The sequence below is a fragment of the Carcharhinus amblyrhynchos genome, chromosome 2 (genome assembly GCF_965287045.1).
Source record: "Carcharhinus amblyrhynchos chromosome 2, sCarAmb.v2.hapA, whole genome shotgun sequence".
Lineage (NCBI taxonomy): Eukaryota > Metazoa > Chordata > Chondrichthyes > Carcharhiniformes > Carcharhinidae > Carcharhinus > Carcharhinus amblyrhynchos.
The window spans coordinates 51,448,485-51,464,734 of NC_137325.1; the positions used below are offsets into that span (position 1 = coordinate 51,448,485).

Genomic DNA, 16,250 nt, shown 5'->3' on the forward strand with positions numbered 1-16,250 from the left:
ATAAGATCATGGCTGATCTGTCGTGGCTCAGTTCCACTTTCCCACCCTCTCCCCATAACCCTTAATCCCCTCTCTTATCAAAAACCCATCAACCCGCGTCTTAAAAATATTTAGCGAGGCAGCCTCCACCACTTCAACGGGCAGAGAATTCCAGAGATTCACCACCCTTTGAGTGAAGAAGTTCCTCCTCAACTCCGTTCTAAACCGCCCGCCCTTTATCTTGAGGCTGTGCCCCCTAGTCCTACTGTCTTTTTTGAGCGGGAAGAGTCTCTCCACCTCTATCCTATCCATCCCATTCATCATCTTATACGTCTCAATGAGATCTCCCCTCATTCTTCTAAACTCTAACGAGTACAAGCCTAGTTTATTCAGCCTCTCCTCATAGCTCAACCCCCTCAACTCCGGTATCAGCCTAGTAAACCTCCTCTGCACTCCTTCCAAGGCCAAAATATCTTTGCGCAGGTGCGGCGCCCAAAACTGCACACAGTACTCCAGCTGCGGCCTCACCAATGCCCTATACAGCTGCAGCAAGACCTCCCTACTTTTATATTCAATCCCCCTCGCTATGAAGGCCAGCATCCCATTCGCCTTCCTGACCACCTGCTGCACCTGCAAGCTGGGTTTTTGCGACTCATGCACAAGGACCCCGAGGTCCCTCTGCACCGTCGCCTGCTGCAGTTTTTCACCACGTAAGTAATAGTCCTTCCTACCATTATTCCTACCAAAGTGGACCACCTCACACTTGCCAACATTAAATTCCATTTGCCATTTCCTGGCCCATTCGCCCAGCCTATCTAGATCCTTCTGCAGACTCTCCGCACCCTCCGCACAATTTGCCGTTCCCCCAATCTTGGTGTCATCAGCAAATTTCGACACCCTACACTCGGTTCCCTCCTCCAGATCATCTATATAAATGGTAAAAAGCTGAGGCCCCAGCACCGACCCCTGGGGCACTCCACTAGTCATCACCCGCCAATCCAAATAGCACCCGTTGAGCCCCACTCTCTGCCTCCTATTTGACAACCAATCCTCTATCCACGCTAACACCCTACCCCCAACTCCATGTCCCTCGACCTTCTGCAATTCACTTGATGCTTCCCATCCATCTTTCCCCAAGACATCTAAAAACCGCACTCTAAACTCATTCTGGGATTTTCCGGTCTCCTTGGGTCTGGTTTTCTCATAGTGGATGCAGTGAGCCATTAACTGCTGGTGGAATCCTCTTGTACTGTTAAAGTTTTGCATGGCTTGTCTGCCATGCTACTGGGGAACCCGCTGTGGGGAGTTGACTTTGGCAGGACTAGAAGAACCTGCCAGTGGGAATAACTGGAAAATCTGTCCATCAAACAAATGAGTTTCCTAAACTCAGCCTTGGAGTAGCACCTCTTAAAAATAATTGATTATTCAGTTAACAACTGTCCCAATCGTCTTATATTATTTTTCCTCAAAGAGCTAAAAATCTCTGGCATCTCTCTCTGACACACATCGAATATTCTACAATAAATGACTGGTGCAACCAAAGCAGATTCCACGGATTTCTTAACAATACACAACGATATTTGTCACAGCATGAATTAATTAATCTCACTGAAACATTGTCTTTCTCACAAGGGGTTCCAATATCAAAAGTTAAAGATCCCACCTTGGAATTTGTTTTCCAAATGTTGCTCCCATTCAGGTGGTTTCAACAATGACCCCTTTCACAGGATTTCAATGTCATCTTCAGAGATTCTTTCCCCCTGGATGTACAAGCACGCTTAAGTATCAACTTCCAAGCACAATTTTAGGTCATTGGCCAGCCAAGTTGAACACTACTGCTTCAAAGGGGGAATTTTGCCCCTGTGATCCGTAGCATGGGGTCATCAACCTTCTGCTGTCTTCTCAGATCTTCAGGGTGTCTTTTGAGCCCACTCAAGTTTGCTCACTGCAGCTCTTTCGATAACCTCAGAGCCAATTTCTTTGCTCCTTTAATTTAGCTTAACTGCAAGTGACCTATTCCTAATCTGTCTTTGTCCCTTACCTGGAACTTCCTTTTGGAACTTCTTCCCATCACCCTCACTGCTTTGGGACCTGTTTCCTGTCCTCCTCCAGTGTGCTGCTCCCTGGGACACTTATTTGGTAAGGGCACACTCTGTATCAAGTTCCGACCTGCCTTTCAAGTTGTTCGCCCTTCTTTGCTTTCTGTACAGGTGTGCAGGACTGTTTCCCAGCCTGAAGAAGAAAAAAGTAAATGAACTGCACGTGAGCAGCCATTTCCTTTGCATGAGCAAAAGACCCAAGGCTCATCGGGAACTGGAGTTCGCAACCTCTGTCTTCAGGTTAAATATTTGAGTTTTATTACATCTTTTCCCTTGGAAGAAAAAAAGCTTCAATAACAATGGAAGTTTCTTTACAGAGGCTTTACACTTTCCTTACAAGAACATAAAACTCCACCAAATTGTTTATTACACACCATACAGATAAGCTTTTCCTTTTGTTTCACAACTACTTATGTTGCATTATACAATTTCCAAAGGTTTAATCAGAACAAAAATCAATATATACAGCAAGCAAGGTTAGCCAAATTAAAATATCATAGAATTCTCATAATTCCCAATTTTCCTTTTCTCTTCCACCCTTTCTGAATAGAACACCAACAATTACAGGGCTTTTGACCATACTCTTTTCATGGTTGACCAAACGTGGTGAGGATATGTTTTCTTTCACAAAGTACTTATACATTGTACCAGGGCTTTCATCTTGATGGGATCTGTGGGAAGAGAATAGAGCCAACATTGAGTCAAGAGTTCCCTTCATTAGAGAGCTCTGCTGGAGGGTCATCTCAACTTGAATCATTGGCTCTATTATCTCCCCACAGGTGCTGTCAGGCCCGCTGACATTTTCCACCATTTTCTGTTTTTCAGATTCCAGCATCTGCAGTAATTTTATCATCTTAATGGTCTGACTGTAAACTGATACTTCGGCGGCTTTTCCCTCTTCAGACGTGGATGCATCATAGTCATGTTACGTGAAACAAATAAGTTTTGCACAGGTTTCTCAACTTAATGCAAAAGAACATGGATTATCTTTCTTTTACCTTGTGAATGAAACTATTCTGTCAATTGGGTCCTTTACAGTTGTGACAGACACCATGCAAGTCTGATTGGCACTAACTTTAGAATTATCTTCCTCACACATTTCTTCCATAACTGATTTTCTTTTTTCGTCACTTTGACAACACCAGATGAATAAATTTGCACCGAGGGACTATTCCTCTCTTTACTCAGTTTCTATTTTACCCAAGATGTACGCTACAGTTGTCTGAACATGATCATATCTTCCCCTTTGGCATTTCTTTCACAATTTTATCCACGTATTTTTACTCTCCTTTCAAATACTTTCCCAAGCTTGTTAATCTTTTTATTCAGTTCAGCAGCTGCTCTGGTCAGTTCAGTTCTCTTTGTTTCAGAGACATTTACAGAACTCTTAAACAAGCTTCACAACTTCAGATGGGCATTATTTCTGAATCTTTCTTCCATGGTTACTGCCTGCTCCATAGAATTTTCCAATTTACTCCTTAGATCCTCAATCCATTTCTTAAAATTTTCCCTGTCTGCTTTTAAATTCTCGATTTGCTCTTCCATATCATATGTTGCATTAGTTTAGTTCTCCAAATTGTGTTGGAATTCTCAGTCCTCTCTTCATGATGGACGCAAAGTCTCTCTAAGCCAAATTTCTGGCTGCATTCCAGCCTTTCAAGGCCTGATACATAAATTCATAAAACAAGTCACAATCCTTATCAATTGTCCTCACCAGCTCTGCAAGGCCATGCAAACTTTGCAACCTCCATGTTGTTTATGCACTTTTTAATGGTGTCTTCTCATTTGCCATCAATTAGGTGTTGGGCAGAATTCCTCATCCCACCCTCCACAGGAATCGCAGTGTGGGGAATACAGACCATGGAAAAGTCCGTCGACCTCAGGTGGAATTTTCAGGTCTTGGGGTGAGCGCGGCTGAAAAATTCCGTCCGTTATGTCCATCAATCAATGTCCATCTCCTGACGACCATACTAGTTGACCACCCCACGTAAGGTCTCTCATTGTCCTAGCTTGTAGTCCAAAGGTCACTGGGGTAAATATAGGGAGGACAGTTCCTCTTTTTAAAACAATGGGGAAGAATATATAACTTTTTTTTCAATATTGCCACATCTACAAGTTCAGCCAAAATAGCAACTGTGAATATGATGCGAAAGAAAAGTCCTCGGGGAAAAGTCCATAGCTGCAGTTAACAAAATTACTGATTATATAATTGATCAATAATCAAAGCACAATCACACCCACGTTTAAATTAATGTTCTCAAAGGAAGATTCAAAACGAAACACATTTAAATATTCAATATTATCATGGGCCGAAGGGCCTGTTCTGCGCTGTAATGTTCTAATATAGGTTAAAGCAAGAGCAAAGCAGAAATAAAATGCAAAAATACAAAATTGTAACAATTAGTAGCTGCTGACCTCAGGCCATTCTTCTATAGCTTGTAGTTCAAGTTTAAGTGAAGATTTACCTTTGTTTAATTTGGCTCTACAAGTTTATCATTTAGATATTTTAAGTCGTTGTGGTTCATGTGGGTGCCGGCGACGTAAGCAAAATGCAGACTGAGGATCTGGGGAGGGAGTATGAAAAGCTTGGAATGGAATTAAAAAGTAGAAATTTAGAGTAGCTAAGAGTAGTGGGCGAGAAGAGGATTGGGAGAGGTTTAAATGTCAACAAAGATTGACAAAGAAGTTGATAAGGAAGGGTAGGAGAAACTATGAAGCTGGGCTAGCGCTTAATATAAAAAAGGATAGCAAGAGTTTTTATAAATATATAAAAAGGAAGAGGCTGGCTAGGGTGAATGTTGGTCCTTTAGAGGATGAGAAAGGGGACCTAGTGGTAGGGGATGGGGATATGGCTAAGGTATTGAATAACTTTTTTGTTTCTGTCTTCACGGAGGAGGACGTGAATAATTTGCCGGGTGTTAGCGATAGAAAGGTGGTAGGACTGGAGGGTCTTAATGACATTACTGTTACTAGAAAGGCGGTGCTCGACAGACTGGAGGGGCTGATTGTGGACAAGTCCCCAGGACTGGATGGAATGCATCCGAGGGTTCTGAAAGAAATGGCGGAGGTGATAGTGGATGCCTTGGTGGTTATTTTCCAAACGTCGCTGGATTCCGGGGAAGTGCCGGATGATTGGAAAACGGCTAATGTTACGCCGTTGTTTAAGAAGGGTGCCAGGCAAAAGGCGGGGAATTATAGGCCGGTTAGTTTAACGTCTGTGGTAGGTAAAATGTTAGAATCTGTCATTAAGGAGGAAATTGCAAGGCATCTTGAAGGGAATTGCTTGATAGAGCAGACGCAGCATGGTTTCATTAAAGGGAAGTCGTGTCTGACAAATTTACTGGAGTTCTATGAGGATGTGTCTAGGGCGGTGGATAGAGGAGAGCCGGTGGATGTGGTCTTTCTAGATTTTCAGAAGGCATTTGACAAAGTGCCTCACAAGAGGTTATTGCAGAAGGTCGAGGGACATGGAGTTGGGGGTAGGGTGTTAGTGTGGATAGAGGATTGGTTGTCAAATAGGAGGCAGAGAGTGAGGGTCAACGGGTGCTATTCGGATTGGCGGATGGTGACTAGTGGAGTGCCCCAGGGGTCGGTGCTGGGGCCTCAGCTTTTTACCATTTATATAGATGATCTGGAGGAGGGAACCGAGTGTAGGGTGTCGAAATTTGCTGATGACACCAAGATTGGGGGAACGGCAAATTGTGCGGAGGGTGTGGAGAGTCTGCAGAAGGATCTAGATAGGCTGGGCGAATGGGCCAGGAAATGGCAAATGGAATTTAATGTTGGCAAGTGTGAGGTGGTCCACTTTGGTAGGAATAATGGTAGGAAGGACTATTACTTACGGGACAAAAAACTGCAGCAGGCGACGGTGCAGAGGGACCTCGGGGTCCTTGTGCATGAGTCGCAAAAACCCAGCTTGCAGGTGCAGCAGATGGTCAGGAAGGCGAATGGGATGCTGGCCTTCATAGCGAAGGGGATTGAATATAAAAGTAGGGAGGTCTTGCTGCAGCTGTATAGGGCATTGGTGAGGCCGCAACTGGAGTACTGTGTGCATTTTTGGGCGCCGCACCTGCGCAAAGATATTTTGGCCTTGGAGGGAGTGCAGAGGAGGTTTACTAGGCTGATACCGGAGTTGAGGGGGTTGAGCTATGAGGAGAGGCTGAATAAACTGGGCTTGTACTCGTTAGAGTTTAGAAGAATGAGAGGAGATCTCATTGAGACGTATAAGATGATGAATGGGATGGATAGGATAGAGGTGGAAAGACTCTTCCCGCTCAAAAAAGACAATAGGACTAGGGGGCACAGCCTCAAGATAAAAGGGGGGCGGTTTAGAACGGAGTTGAGGAGGAACTTCTTCACTCAAAGGGTGGTGAATCTCTGGAATTCTCTGCCCATTGAAGTGGTGGAGGCTGCCTCGCTAAATATTTTTAAGACGCGGGTTGATGGGTTTTTGATAGGAGAGGGGATTAAGGGTTATGGGGAGAGGGCGGGAAAGTGGAACTGAGCAGCGACAGATCAGCCATGATCTTATTGAATGGCGGGGCAGGCTCGAAGGGCTGGATGGCCTACTCCTGCTCCTATTTCTTATGTTCTTATGTTCAAGTGTTTTACCTCCTGTAACTAATGTTCAATTCTTTTCATCCATTCTCATTTTCAATTAGTAAACTCATATAATACAATAACTCTACACTTATCAGGTTTTCCTTCAGTTGCTCGTTATCATCATAAGCTTCTCATGTTTGATCACAGTAAATTTTACGAGTTTTGTAAGAGCCGCATGAACAAGTGCCTGCTGCAGTACTGTCAATACCATGTTACTGACTCCACTAGCCAAATCATTACCCTCCCCACGCTGCCAACAATTTGTCTTTTCCATCAATAAACTAGGAACAAGTCTTATTGCAAGAATTCCATTTACTAAATCACTCTTTAATCCAACTCTATAATAGAACTAGTCTATAATATTTATCATTATTTCTAACTAGTATTTTTTCTGTCACTAACCCCTCTGGAAGACAAGTTGTATAATTAACCGGCATAAATGACTGACTGGCTCCAGTGTCCTCGATATCTTTATTGGTTTGAGAACATAAGAATGTAAGAAATAGGAGCAGGAGTAGGCCATCTAGCCCTTCGAGCCTGCCCCGCCATTCAATAAGATCATGGCTGATCTGAAGTGGATCAGTTCCACTTTCCCGCCTTCTCCCCATAACCCTTAATCCCCTTGCCTACCAAAAACCTATCTACCCGCGTCTTAAATGTATTTAGCGAGGCAGCCTCCACCACTTCAACTGGCAGAGAATTCCAGAGATTCACCACCCTTTGAGTGAAGAAGTTCCTCCTCAACTCCGTTCTAAACTGCCCCCCCCCCCACTTATCTTGAGGCTGTGCCCTCTAGTCCTGCTGTCCTTTCTGAATGGGAAGAACCTCTCCACCTCTATCCTATCCATCCCTTTTATCATCTTGTACGTCTCAATGAGATCTCCCCTCATCCTTCTAAACTCTAGTTTATTCAGCCTCTCCTCATAGCTCAACCCCCTCAACTCTGGTATCAGCCTAGTGAACCTCCTCTGCACTCCCTCCAAGGCCAAAATATCCTTGCGCAAGTGCGGCGACCAAAACTGCACACAGTACTCCAGCTGCGGCCTCACCAGTGCCCTGTACAGTTGCAGCAAGACCTTCCTGCTTTTATATTCAATCCCCCTCACTATGAAGGCCAGCATCCCATTAGCCTTCCTGACCACCTGCTGCACCTGCAGGCTGGGTTTTTGCGACTCATGCACAAGGACCCCCAGGTCCCTCTGCACCGTAGCATGCTGCAGCTTTTTGCCATGTAAGTAGTAGTCCTTCCTACCATTATTCCTACCAAAGTGGACAACCTCACACTTGCCAACATTATATTCCATCTGCCAGTTCCTCGCCCATTCGCTCAGCCTATCTAGATCCCTCTGCAGACTTTCCACACCCTCCGCACAATTTGCCATTCCACCAATCTTTGTGTCATCAGCAAATTTCGACACCTTACACTCAGTTCCCTCCTCCAGATCATCTATATAAATGGTATTTAGCTGCGGCCCCAGCACCGATCCCTGGGGCACTCCACTAGTCACCAACCGCCAATCCGAATAGCAACCATTGACACCCACTCTCTGCCTCCTATTTGACAGCCAATCCCCTATCCACACTAACACCCTACCCCAACTCCATGCTCCCTAACCTTCTGTAACAACCTCTTGTGCGGCACCTTATCAAACGCCTTCTGAAAATTGAGAAACACCACATCCACTGGTTCCCCTCTATCCACCACACTAGACACATCCTCATAGAATTCCAATAAATTTGTCAGACACGACTTCCCCTTAACGAAACCATGCTGCGTCTGCTCTATCAAACAATTCTCCTCAAGATGCCTCACTATTTTCTCCTTAATTATGGATTCAAGCATTTTTCCTACAACAGACGTTAAACTAACCGGCCTATAATTCCCTGCCTTTTGCCTGCTACCATTTTTAAACAACGGTGTAACGTTAGCCATTTTCCAATCTTCCGGCACTTCCCCGGAATCCAGCGAGGTTTGGAAAATAATCACCAAGGCATCCACTATCACCTCTGCCATTTCCTTCAGAACCCTTGGATGCATTCCATCCGGTCCTGGGGACTTGTCCACCATCAGCCCCTCTAGTCTGTCGAGCACTGCCTCTCTAGTAACAATGATCTCATTCAGGCCCTCCACTCCTACCATCTTTCCATCGTTAACACCCGGCAAACTATTCACGTCCTCCTCCGTGAAGACCGAAGCAAAGAAGTTATTCAAGGCCTCAGCCATTTCCTCATCTCCCACCACTAAATCCCCCCTCTCATCCTCTAAGGGTCCAACATTCACCCTAGCCAGCCTTCTCCTTTTTATATATTTATAAAAGCTCTTACTATCCTTTTTTATATTTAGCGCTAGCCCAGCTTCATAGTTTAGCTTTCCTTTCTTTATCAACTTCTTCGTCATTCTTTGTTGATATTTAAACCTCTCCCAATCCTCTTCTCGCCCACTACTCTTAGCCACTCTAAACGCATCAGCTTTTAATTTAATAGTCTCCTTTATTTCCTTCATTAACCACGGCTGATTATCTCTCCTCCTACGATCCTTTTTAACCATCGGAATAAATTTCTGCTGAGCACCAAGAAAGGTCTCCTTAAAGATCCTCCACTGTTCCTCAGCAGACCTACCTTCCAATCTGCTCCCCCAATCAACATTCACTAATTCCTCTCTCGTCTTGTCGTACTCCCCTCTGTTCAAACAAAGGACACAGGTCCTGGAACCCACTTTCTCCTCCTCCACCTGCATCAGAAACTCCACCATACAATGATCACTCTTCCCAAGAGGATCCTTCACCACAAGGTCCCTAAATCTACCTGCCTCATTACATAACACCAGATCTAAGATAGCTCGCTCCCTCGTCGGCTCCAACACACACTGTTCAAGGAAACTATCCCGGCAGCATTCCAAGAACTCTTCCTCACGCTCACCGCGTCCAACATGGGTCGACCAATCAATATGTAGATTGAAATCCCCCAAAATTATCGCCGTTCCATTCCTGCACGCCGCATTTATTTGCGTGTTAATAGCCTGCCCCACCTCCAGATCATTATTTGGGGGCCTATAGACGACACCCACCAGCGTATTTCTCCACCCACAACGATTCCACATTCTGCTCTTTGGCTCCTATATCTTCCCTTACTACCACCCTGATGCTATCCTTAATCAGCGGAGCTACCCCCCACCACCTTTTCCTCCCGTCTATCCTTCCTAAACACTTGATACCCCGGACATTCAGCTCCCAGTCCCTGTCACCTTGCAACCATGTCTCTGTAATGGCCACCAGATTATATCCATTTGTTCTGATCTGCGCCACCAGCTCATCCACTTTATTCCGAATGCTTCGTGCATTCTGATAAAGTGTCTTCATCCCAGCCTTCACCTGGACCCTATTTGCAGGAACGCTACCAACCTTCCTCACGCCCCCTACTTCCTTTATTATTGGGACATCCTCAGCCTCTTCCTGTACATGTACCCTCTCCTTTACTTTAGACCCTGTAATTTCACCTACCCTCGCACCCTCCCCCCCCCAATTAGTTTAAAGCCCTATCTACAGTCTTATTTACACGATTCGCCAGGACTCTGGTCCCAGCACGGGTCAGACCAACACCATCCCACCTGAACAGGTCCCACCTACCCCAATACTGGTGCCAATGCCCCATAAATTCAAACCCATTCCTCCCACACCAATCCCTGAGCCACCCATTCACCTCTTCAATCCTATTTACCCTACGCCCGTCTGCACACGGTTCAGGTAGTAATCCAGAGATAACCACCTTTTAATTCCATTCCCAGCTTTTCATACTCCCTCTCCAGATCCTCAGTTCGCATTTTGCCTATGTCGTTGGCACCCACATGTACCACAACGACCGGATTCTCACCCTCCCACTCCAGGTTCCTCTGCAGCCCAGATGCGACATCCTGGACCAGAGCACCAGGCAGACAACACACCTTCCTTTGTCATTAACACTGTCCTTTGTCACAATACCCTTAACCACACTATCCCCAATTACCACTACATTCCTTTTTACCTTCTCTTTGTCAATGTTCTGCGTCTGCATCACTATACTGTGTGCAGTTTGCTCTCCTACCTCACAGCCCTCGTTCTTGTCCACACTGGGAGCAAGAACCTCAAACCTGTTGTGCAGATTGAGAGGCTGAGGCATTTGGGTCCCACCCTCCTTCCTCCGGTCCCCACCCTCCTTCCTCCTCTCAGCAGCCCCCTCTTGTTCCTGACCCTTAGAGTGAGCCAGGGCAGGGCAGGGCAGGGCGGGGCGGGGCGGGGCAGGGCGGGGGGGGATGTCTCTTGCACCCCATTATCAATGGCACCCTCCCTCTCCCTGATGAGCCTCAGTGTCTGAAGCTCAGAGGCCAGCTCATCTACCTTGAGCTGGAGTTCCTCCAGCAACCTGCACTTACTGCAGACATGGTCACTGGGAGGGACCCTGGGGTCCACCAGCTCCCACATCATACAGAAACAGCACATCACATGCTCCTCCATTATTCCCTTTAGTAATACTGAACACAGTTTACAAGTCAAACTTACCTGGCCCTTTTCTCCAAAGCCCTTTGATCCTAAGCCCTAACAGCTCACTCAGCTTCCCTCTCACTCCGCTGCCCACTGTCTACAGCAGGCCTCCTTTTAAACCTAGCGCGGTTTGAAAAACTCCTTACCCACAAATCCCCGCGAGCCACTCCCTTTGTAGTTTTAAAGCAGTAAACGCGAAAAAGCCTGCGAAAATGATTTTAAAAGGTAATCGCTTACCTTACTCAGTGCTCCTTCACTCCGCCTGCTCCAGCGAGCAACCTCCTTGATTAGGAGAATAAGGGAAATACCTCTCCTCTGTAAGCAAAACTGTTAAACTCTTCTGTAATTTGTTTTTCTGAATTTATTTGATCAGTGTGTGATAGATTCTGAGTCTTTGCATTGCACTTTAACTATGGCTACTGATTTGTCACTTGTCCTCTTCTCTAAATTAGTTTTTAAGATTCTTTAGGTGTCTCTATTTCTGATATAGATTTTCCAATACTTTTTAGCGATTAACTTGAGTATGTCTTGTTTTATTACAATGGAAGCACAGAATTTTATTTTCATTACTTTTCATTCTAGACATTCTCCTTTATTATTTTGCGGTATTTCTTTCTGTTCTCTAGAACTAGCACGTTCCATCACCAGACTTCCTATTCCTCCAAATATGGCCATTTCCCACATCAGCCTCTGTGAAATATCATAGGTATCAACCAAAACTGTCATCTCTCAGATTTTTGATACTTGAGCTCATCTAAATTAATGTTAATAGTTACTGGATTATTACTTCAGTATTTTTCCATTTTCATAATTTCCATTATGTTAATCAAAGTCCAACTTTAATCAGCGAAACCATTGATCCCACAGCATTTCCTTTTCCCTTGCGAATTCAGCAAATATCTGACTTGGATTTTTCATTATGGTCCTAAATTTTTATCAGGGACAAGCTCATTAGCACTGAGCATTGCCCTATTAACTACTTCACAGTCTGCAGATTGCTTTTCTGACAAACTAATTTACACATTCACAGCTGTATCCATTAGCACACTTTGTAACATTAAGGTCTTTATTGGCCACTCAAACTTTGCAACTATTTTTTCAGATGAAGTGAAATATTTTTTAACTCCATCTTCTGTAAATTTTGGCATGAAGCAAAGACTGTTTTCATCTGAGCTACTAGCTGCTTTTTTTGCTCTGTACCTTAAGCTTTTCTCTAGCCAGTTTATGCTGTCTGATTTCTTTCTCTTTGAATTTTGAGCTTGATCTTTCATATTTTCATTTTCATCTTCTTCCCTTCCAAACTTGAGCATTTTCATTTCCATTTATTTTGCTTTTTCAAGTTTTTCATTTATTTTTCAAGTTTCTGCTTTTCTCTATCTTTCTATTTCTTCATTTCTTATTCTTTTCCTATTTCGAGTTGCTTCCTTTGCAATTGAATTCTAGCTAACTTTAGCTGTGATTCACTAATTTCAGGTTCCTTTCCTTCTAATTCTAAATATTGGTAATTTCTTTAAGCAGATAATCCTTACTTTCTGCTTTTGTTTCTATCTTCAAAGAGCAGACATTGAAATGTTCACCCCAGCTGGTATCCACACCATATTAAGTTAGTCACAATTGAGTTGGGTTGGTCAAGTAGCCAGAATGCCTGATGCTCACTTACCAAAGCAAATCATCCCTACAGAGCTTGAACCTGCAGTGCCTTGTCTTGGATGTCAAAGAAAGAGATAAAAGGATACTCTAAAGACTCCACTTACGAAATTTGATATTGACTCTGGAAATCCATGGAGAAGTTGTACTTGGCACAAGCAAATAAAGTATGGTACAGCCTTCTCCTCAAGCACATATCAGAGGTAGATTGAAAATGCAAGGACAGAAAATCCTGAGTCAGCAACTCATCCAAAAGTCAATCGTTAGCAGTATCCTGTCCTATTTTCAGCAGAATATTCCAGCCACAGATCAACGTCAACAGTCACCTACATATCCTTCGCAACCCTACAAAACACCCCAGATGATGGTGGGGGCGTTCTTTTGGGTCAAACCAAGTAAACAAACTCAACTTACATTAGGACAAAGAAAAAGGGGGCAGCTCCCCAAAAGGAGGGGGAACGGCCCAAACAGAAACAAAAAGTACAAAGGAAACTTAAGACACGTCAAATCAAAATGTGATTGTCGGGGTCTATAACGCACCTCAGCCCCTGTGGTGCCCAACGGGCGTGGAAGGCGTCGACTGTGCCCATGGACACCGCATGCTCCTTCTCCAGGGACACCCAGCCGTGAACGTAGCCACGGTAGAGGGGCAGACAGTCGGGACAGACAGCCCCCCTGATCACCCGCTGCCTGGACCTGTTGACGGCGCATCTCGCCAGGTCTAGGAGCAGGTTCACGAGGAGATTGGTATCCCGACCCTCCCCTCTCCGCACCGGGTGTCCGTAGGTCAGGAGCGTGGGACTGAAATAATACAAATGCTAGAGAATCTTAGAGAGAAGAAAACAGAAGGTTGTGTTGGTAGAGTTTAATAAGAAAGGAGGGGAGGAGACTTGAATGAAGTATTAACGCCAGCATGGAGTGGTTGAGTCAAATGATATGTTTCTGTGCTGTATATACTGCACAACGTATGCAAATACTCCACTTCCCACACGTGGCCATGTTTGCTTTTCATCAGTACCCCTCAAAAGAATTGCATTTAAAATCTAAATGTTCATTTACAATCCGTTCAGGACCTCAACTCACCATATCTCTGCCGATTATTTCAGCCTTATACCCATTGCAACTCCCCACTCAACTCTTCTTCCAGTAACACACCCTTCCGCCACCGAAACACTTCTTTGCAAGCCCCCCAAGCTTTTCCTCCTCTCCATCTCTCCCACCTGTAAAAATCTTTGCATCAAGCTTTGGGTTATTTCCCAACTCTCCAGACTCGGCTGACTGCCCCCACTCCAATCCATGGAGCTTTTGTATGAGAAAGGTGCTATATAAATGCAAGTTATTATGCAGATGTCATTTCTAGATCTAACTATTGTAATATTAGTAATTAGTTCGGAGAAAATGTGTTTCTTTACACTTTCTTTCATTGATCCCCAATGTCTCTGTGCAGACATGTCTCTCACCTGATGGTAGATACAGTGGGGCGCTGCAACTGCATTGGAGTGATCTGCCCACTGGACTGAAAGGTGGGGCGCAGGGTGTCGTGCCCTTCCCTTTCTCGGTAGTAGTAGAAAGGATCGATTATCGGCGCCTGATCGACCTCCATGGCGAGAGAGAAGGGGAGGGGCGAGCCCATGGTGCTGTTTGAAATGGGCGTCTGAGGTAATGAGGGAAACAGCGCGGCCACAGCTCCGTGTAACAGGCAAACAGCAATGGCTGAACGCATTGGCCACTGGGGGATGACGGCAATCCACTGACAATGACTCTGATTCACCGCCTCAATAATGAGCGGCGCCGCATCTGCCGCCTGGGGAAGGAGCAGTTTCAGCACACAACCCACCCGGGCACGGGGGCTGGCGAGCTGCCTACTGCGGGGTATTGCTTCAGGGAGAGAATGGAACAAGGCACGATTGGAGCCTCACCAGCAATTGGGCTGACCAAGAGTGTCCAAAGATGTGTAAGTTAGGTGGATTGGCCATGGAAAACTTGATTCGATTTAGTATTATCATACCTATCACAGACAGTGAAAAGTACTGTTTCTTGTGCGCTATGATGTGGATGTGCCGGCGTTGGACTGGGGTAAACTCAGTAAAAAGCCTGACAACACCAGGTTTCAGTCCAACCGATTTATTTGATTTGTGCGCTATACAGACAAAACATACCATTCACAGAGAAGGAAAGGAGAGTGCAGAATGTACAGTCAGAGCTAAATTGTAGAGAAAGATCAACTTAGTGTGAGGTAGATCCATTCAAGAGTGTGATGGCAGCAGGGGATGAAGCTGTTTTTGAGTCGGTTAGTATGTGACCTCAGACATAGCTTTTCCAAAACAGAAGAAGGTGGAAGAGAGAATGCCCTGGGTGCGTGAGATCCTTAATTATGTTGGCTGCTTTTCTTAGGCAGCACGAAGTGTAGGTAGAGTCAATGGATGGGAGACGGATTTGCGTAATGGATTGGGCTATATTCACAACTGTTTGTAGTTCCTTTGGTCTTGAGCAGAGCATGAGCCATACCAAGCTGTGTCACAACCAGAAAGAATGCTTTCTGTGGTGCACCTGTAAAAGTTGGTGACAGTTGAAGCTGACGTCAAATTTCCTTAGTCTTCTGAGAAAGTAGAGACGTCGGTGGGCTTTTTTAACTATAGTGTCAGCATGGGCAGACCAGGACAGGTTGTTGGTGATCTGGACACCTAAAAACTTGAATCTTGAAAAAATTGCCCCTAGGTGTGCAAAGATATACAGATTAGGTAGATTGGCTGAGGAATATTGCCCCTTAATGTCCCAAGTTGTGCAGGCTAGGTAAATTGGCCATAGTAAATGCCCCTTAGTATGTAAAGATGCATAGGATAGATGGATTAGCCATGAGAAATGTGTGGGGTTATGGGAATAGGGTGGGGGAGAGAGCCTGGTAATGGACATTGGTATACAACATAAACCGGGGCAAGAATAGTTCATAAAGTCCCGTGAGCCTACTTTGCCATTCAGTTGGATTATAGCTGAATATTATTTACACTTTCTTGTTAGATCTGCAAATGCCTTAATTCCCCTCACGCCTCAATCTTGAATATACTCACCAACTGACATCCATGGCCCTCTGGGGTAGAGAATTGCAAAGATTCACAAGAGTGAGGAAATTTTCTTCAGTTCCTATGCCCTTATCCTGAGACAATGACCTCTACTCTCCAGTCAAAGGAAACAAGCTCTTAGCATCCATTCTTTCAAGCCCTTGGGGAATTTTTTGGCCCAGATTTTTTGATCCCAATAGCGCGAATGTTGAGATATTTTCTGCTATTGAAGTTCACAATGGAATCAAATGTTATGGGAAACAAATGGTGTTCTGTTCTCATTTGAACAGAATACCAAACATCTGCCTCACCAGAAAATGCTCCTTGGGATTCCTTGTTGATATTCA

General features: G+C 44.8%; 1 protein-coding gene across 1 annotated transcript in view; it reads right to left on the reverse strand.

The window, feature by feature from the left end:
- spmip4 (sperm microtubule inner protein 4) overlaps nt 1-14,638 on the reverse strand; it is a 64,388-nt gene extending 49,750 nt beyond the window's left edge. Inside the window, exon 1 of the mRNA XM_080216092.1 lies at nt 14,305-14,638. Coding sequence (XP_080072218.1) covers nt 14,305-14,567 — 263 coding nt within the window. The 5' untranslated portion in view covers nt 14,568-14,638. The remainder of the gene's footprint in view (nt 1-14,304) is intronic.
- Nucleotides 14,639-16,250: the final 1,612 nt, after the last annotated feature.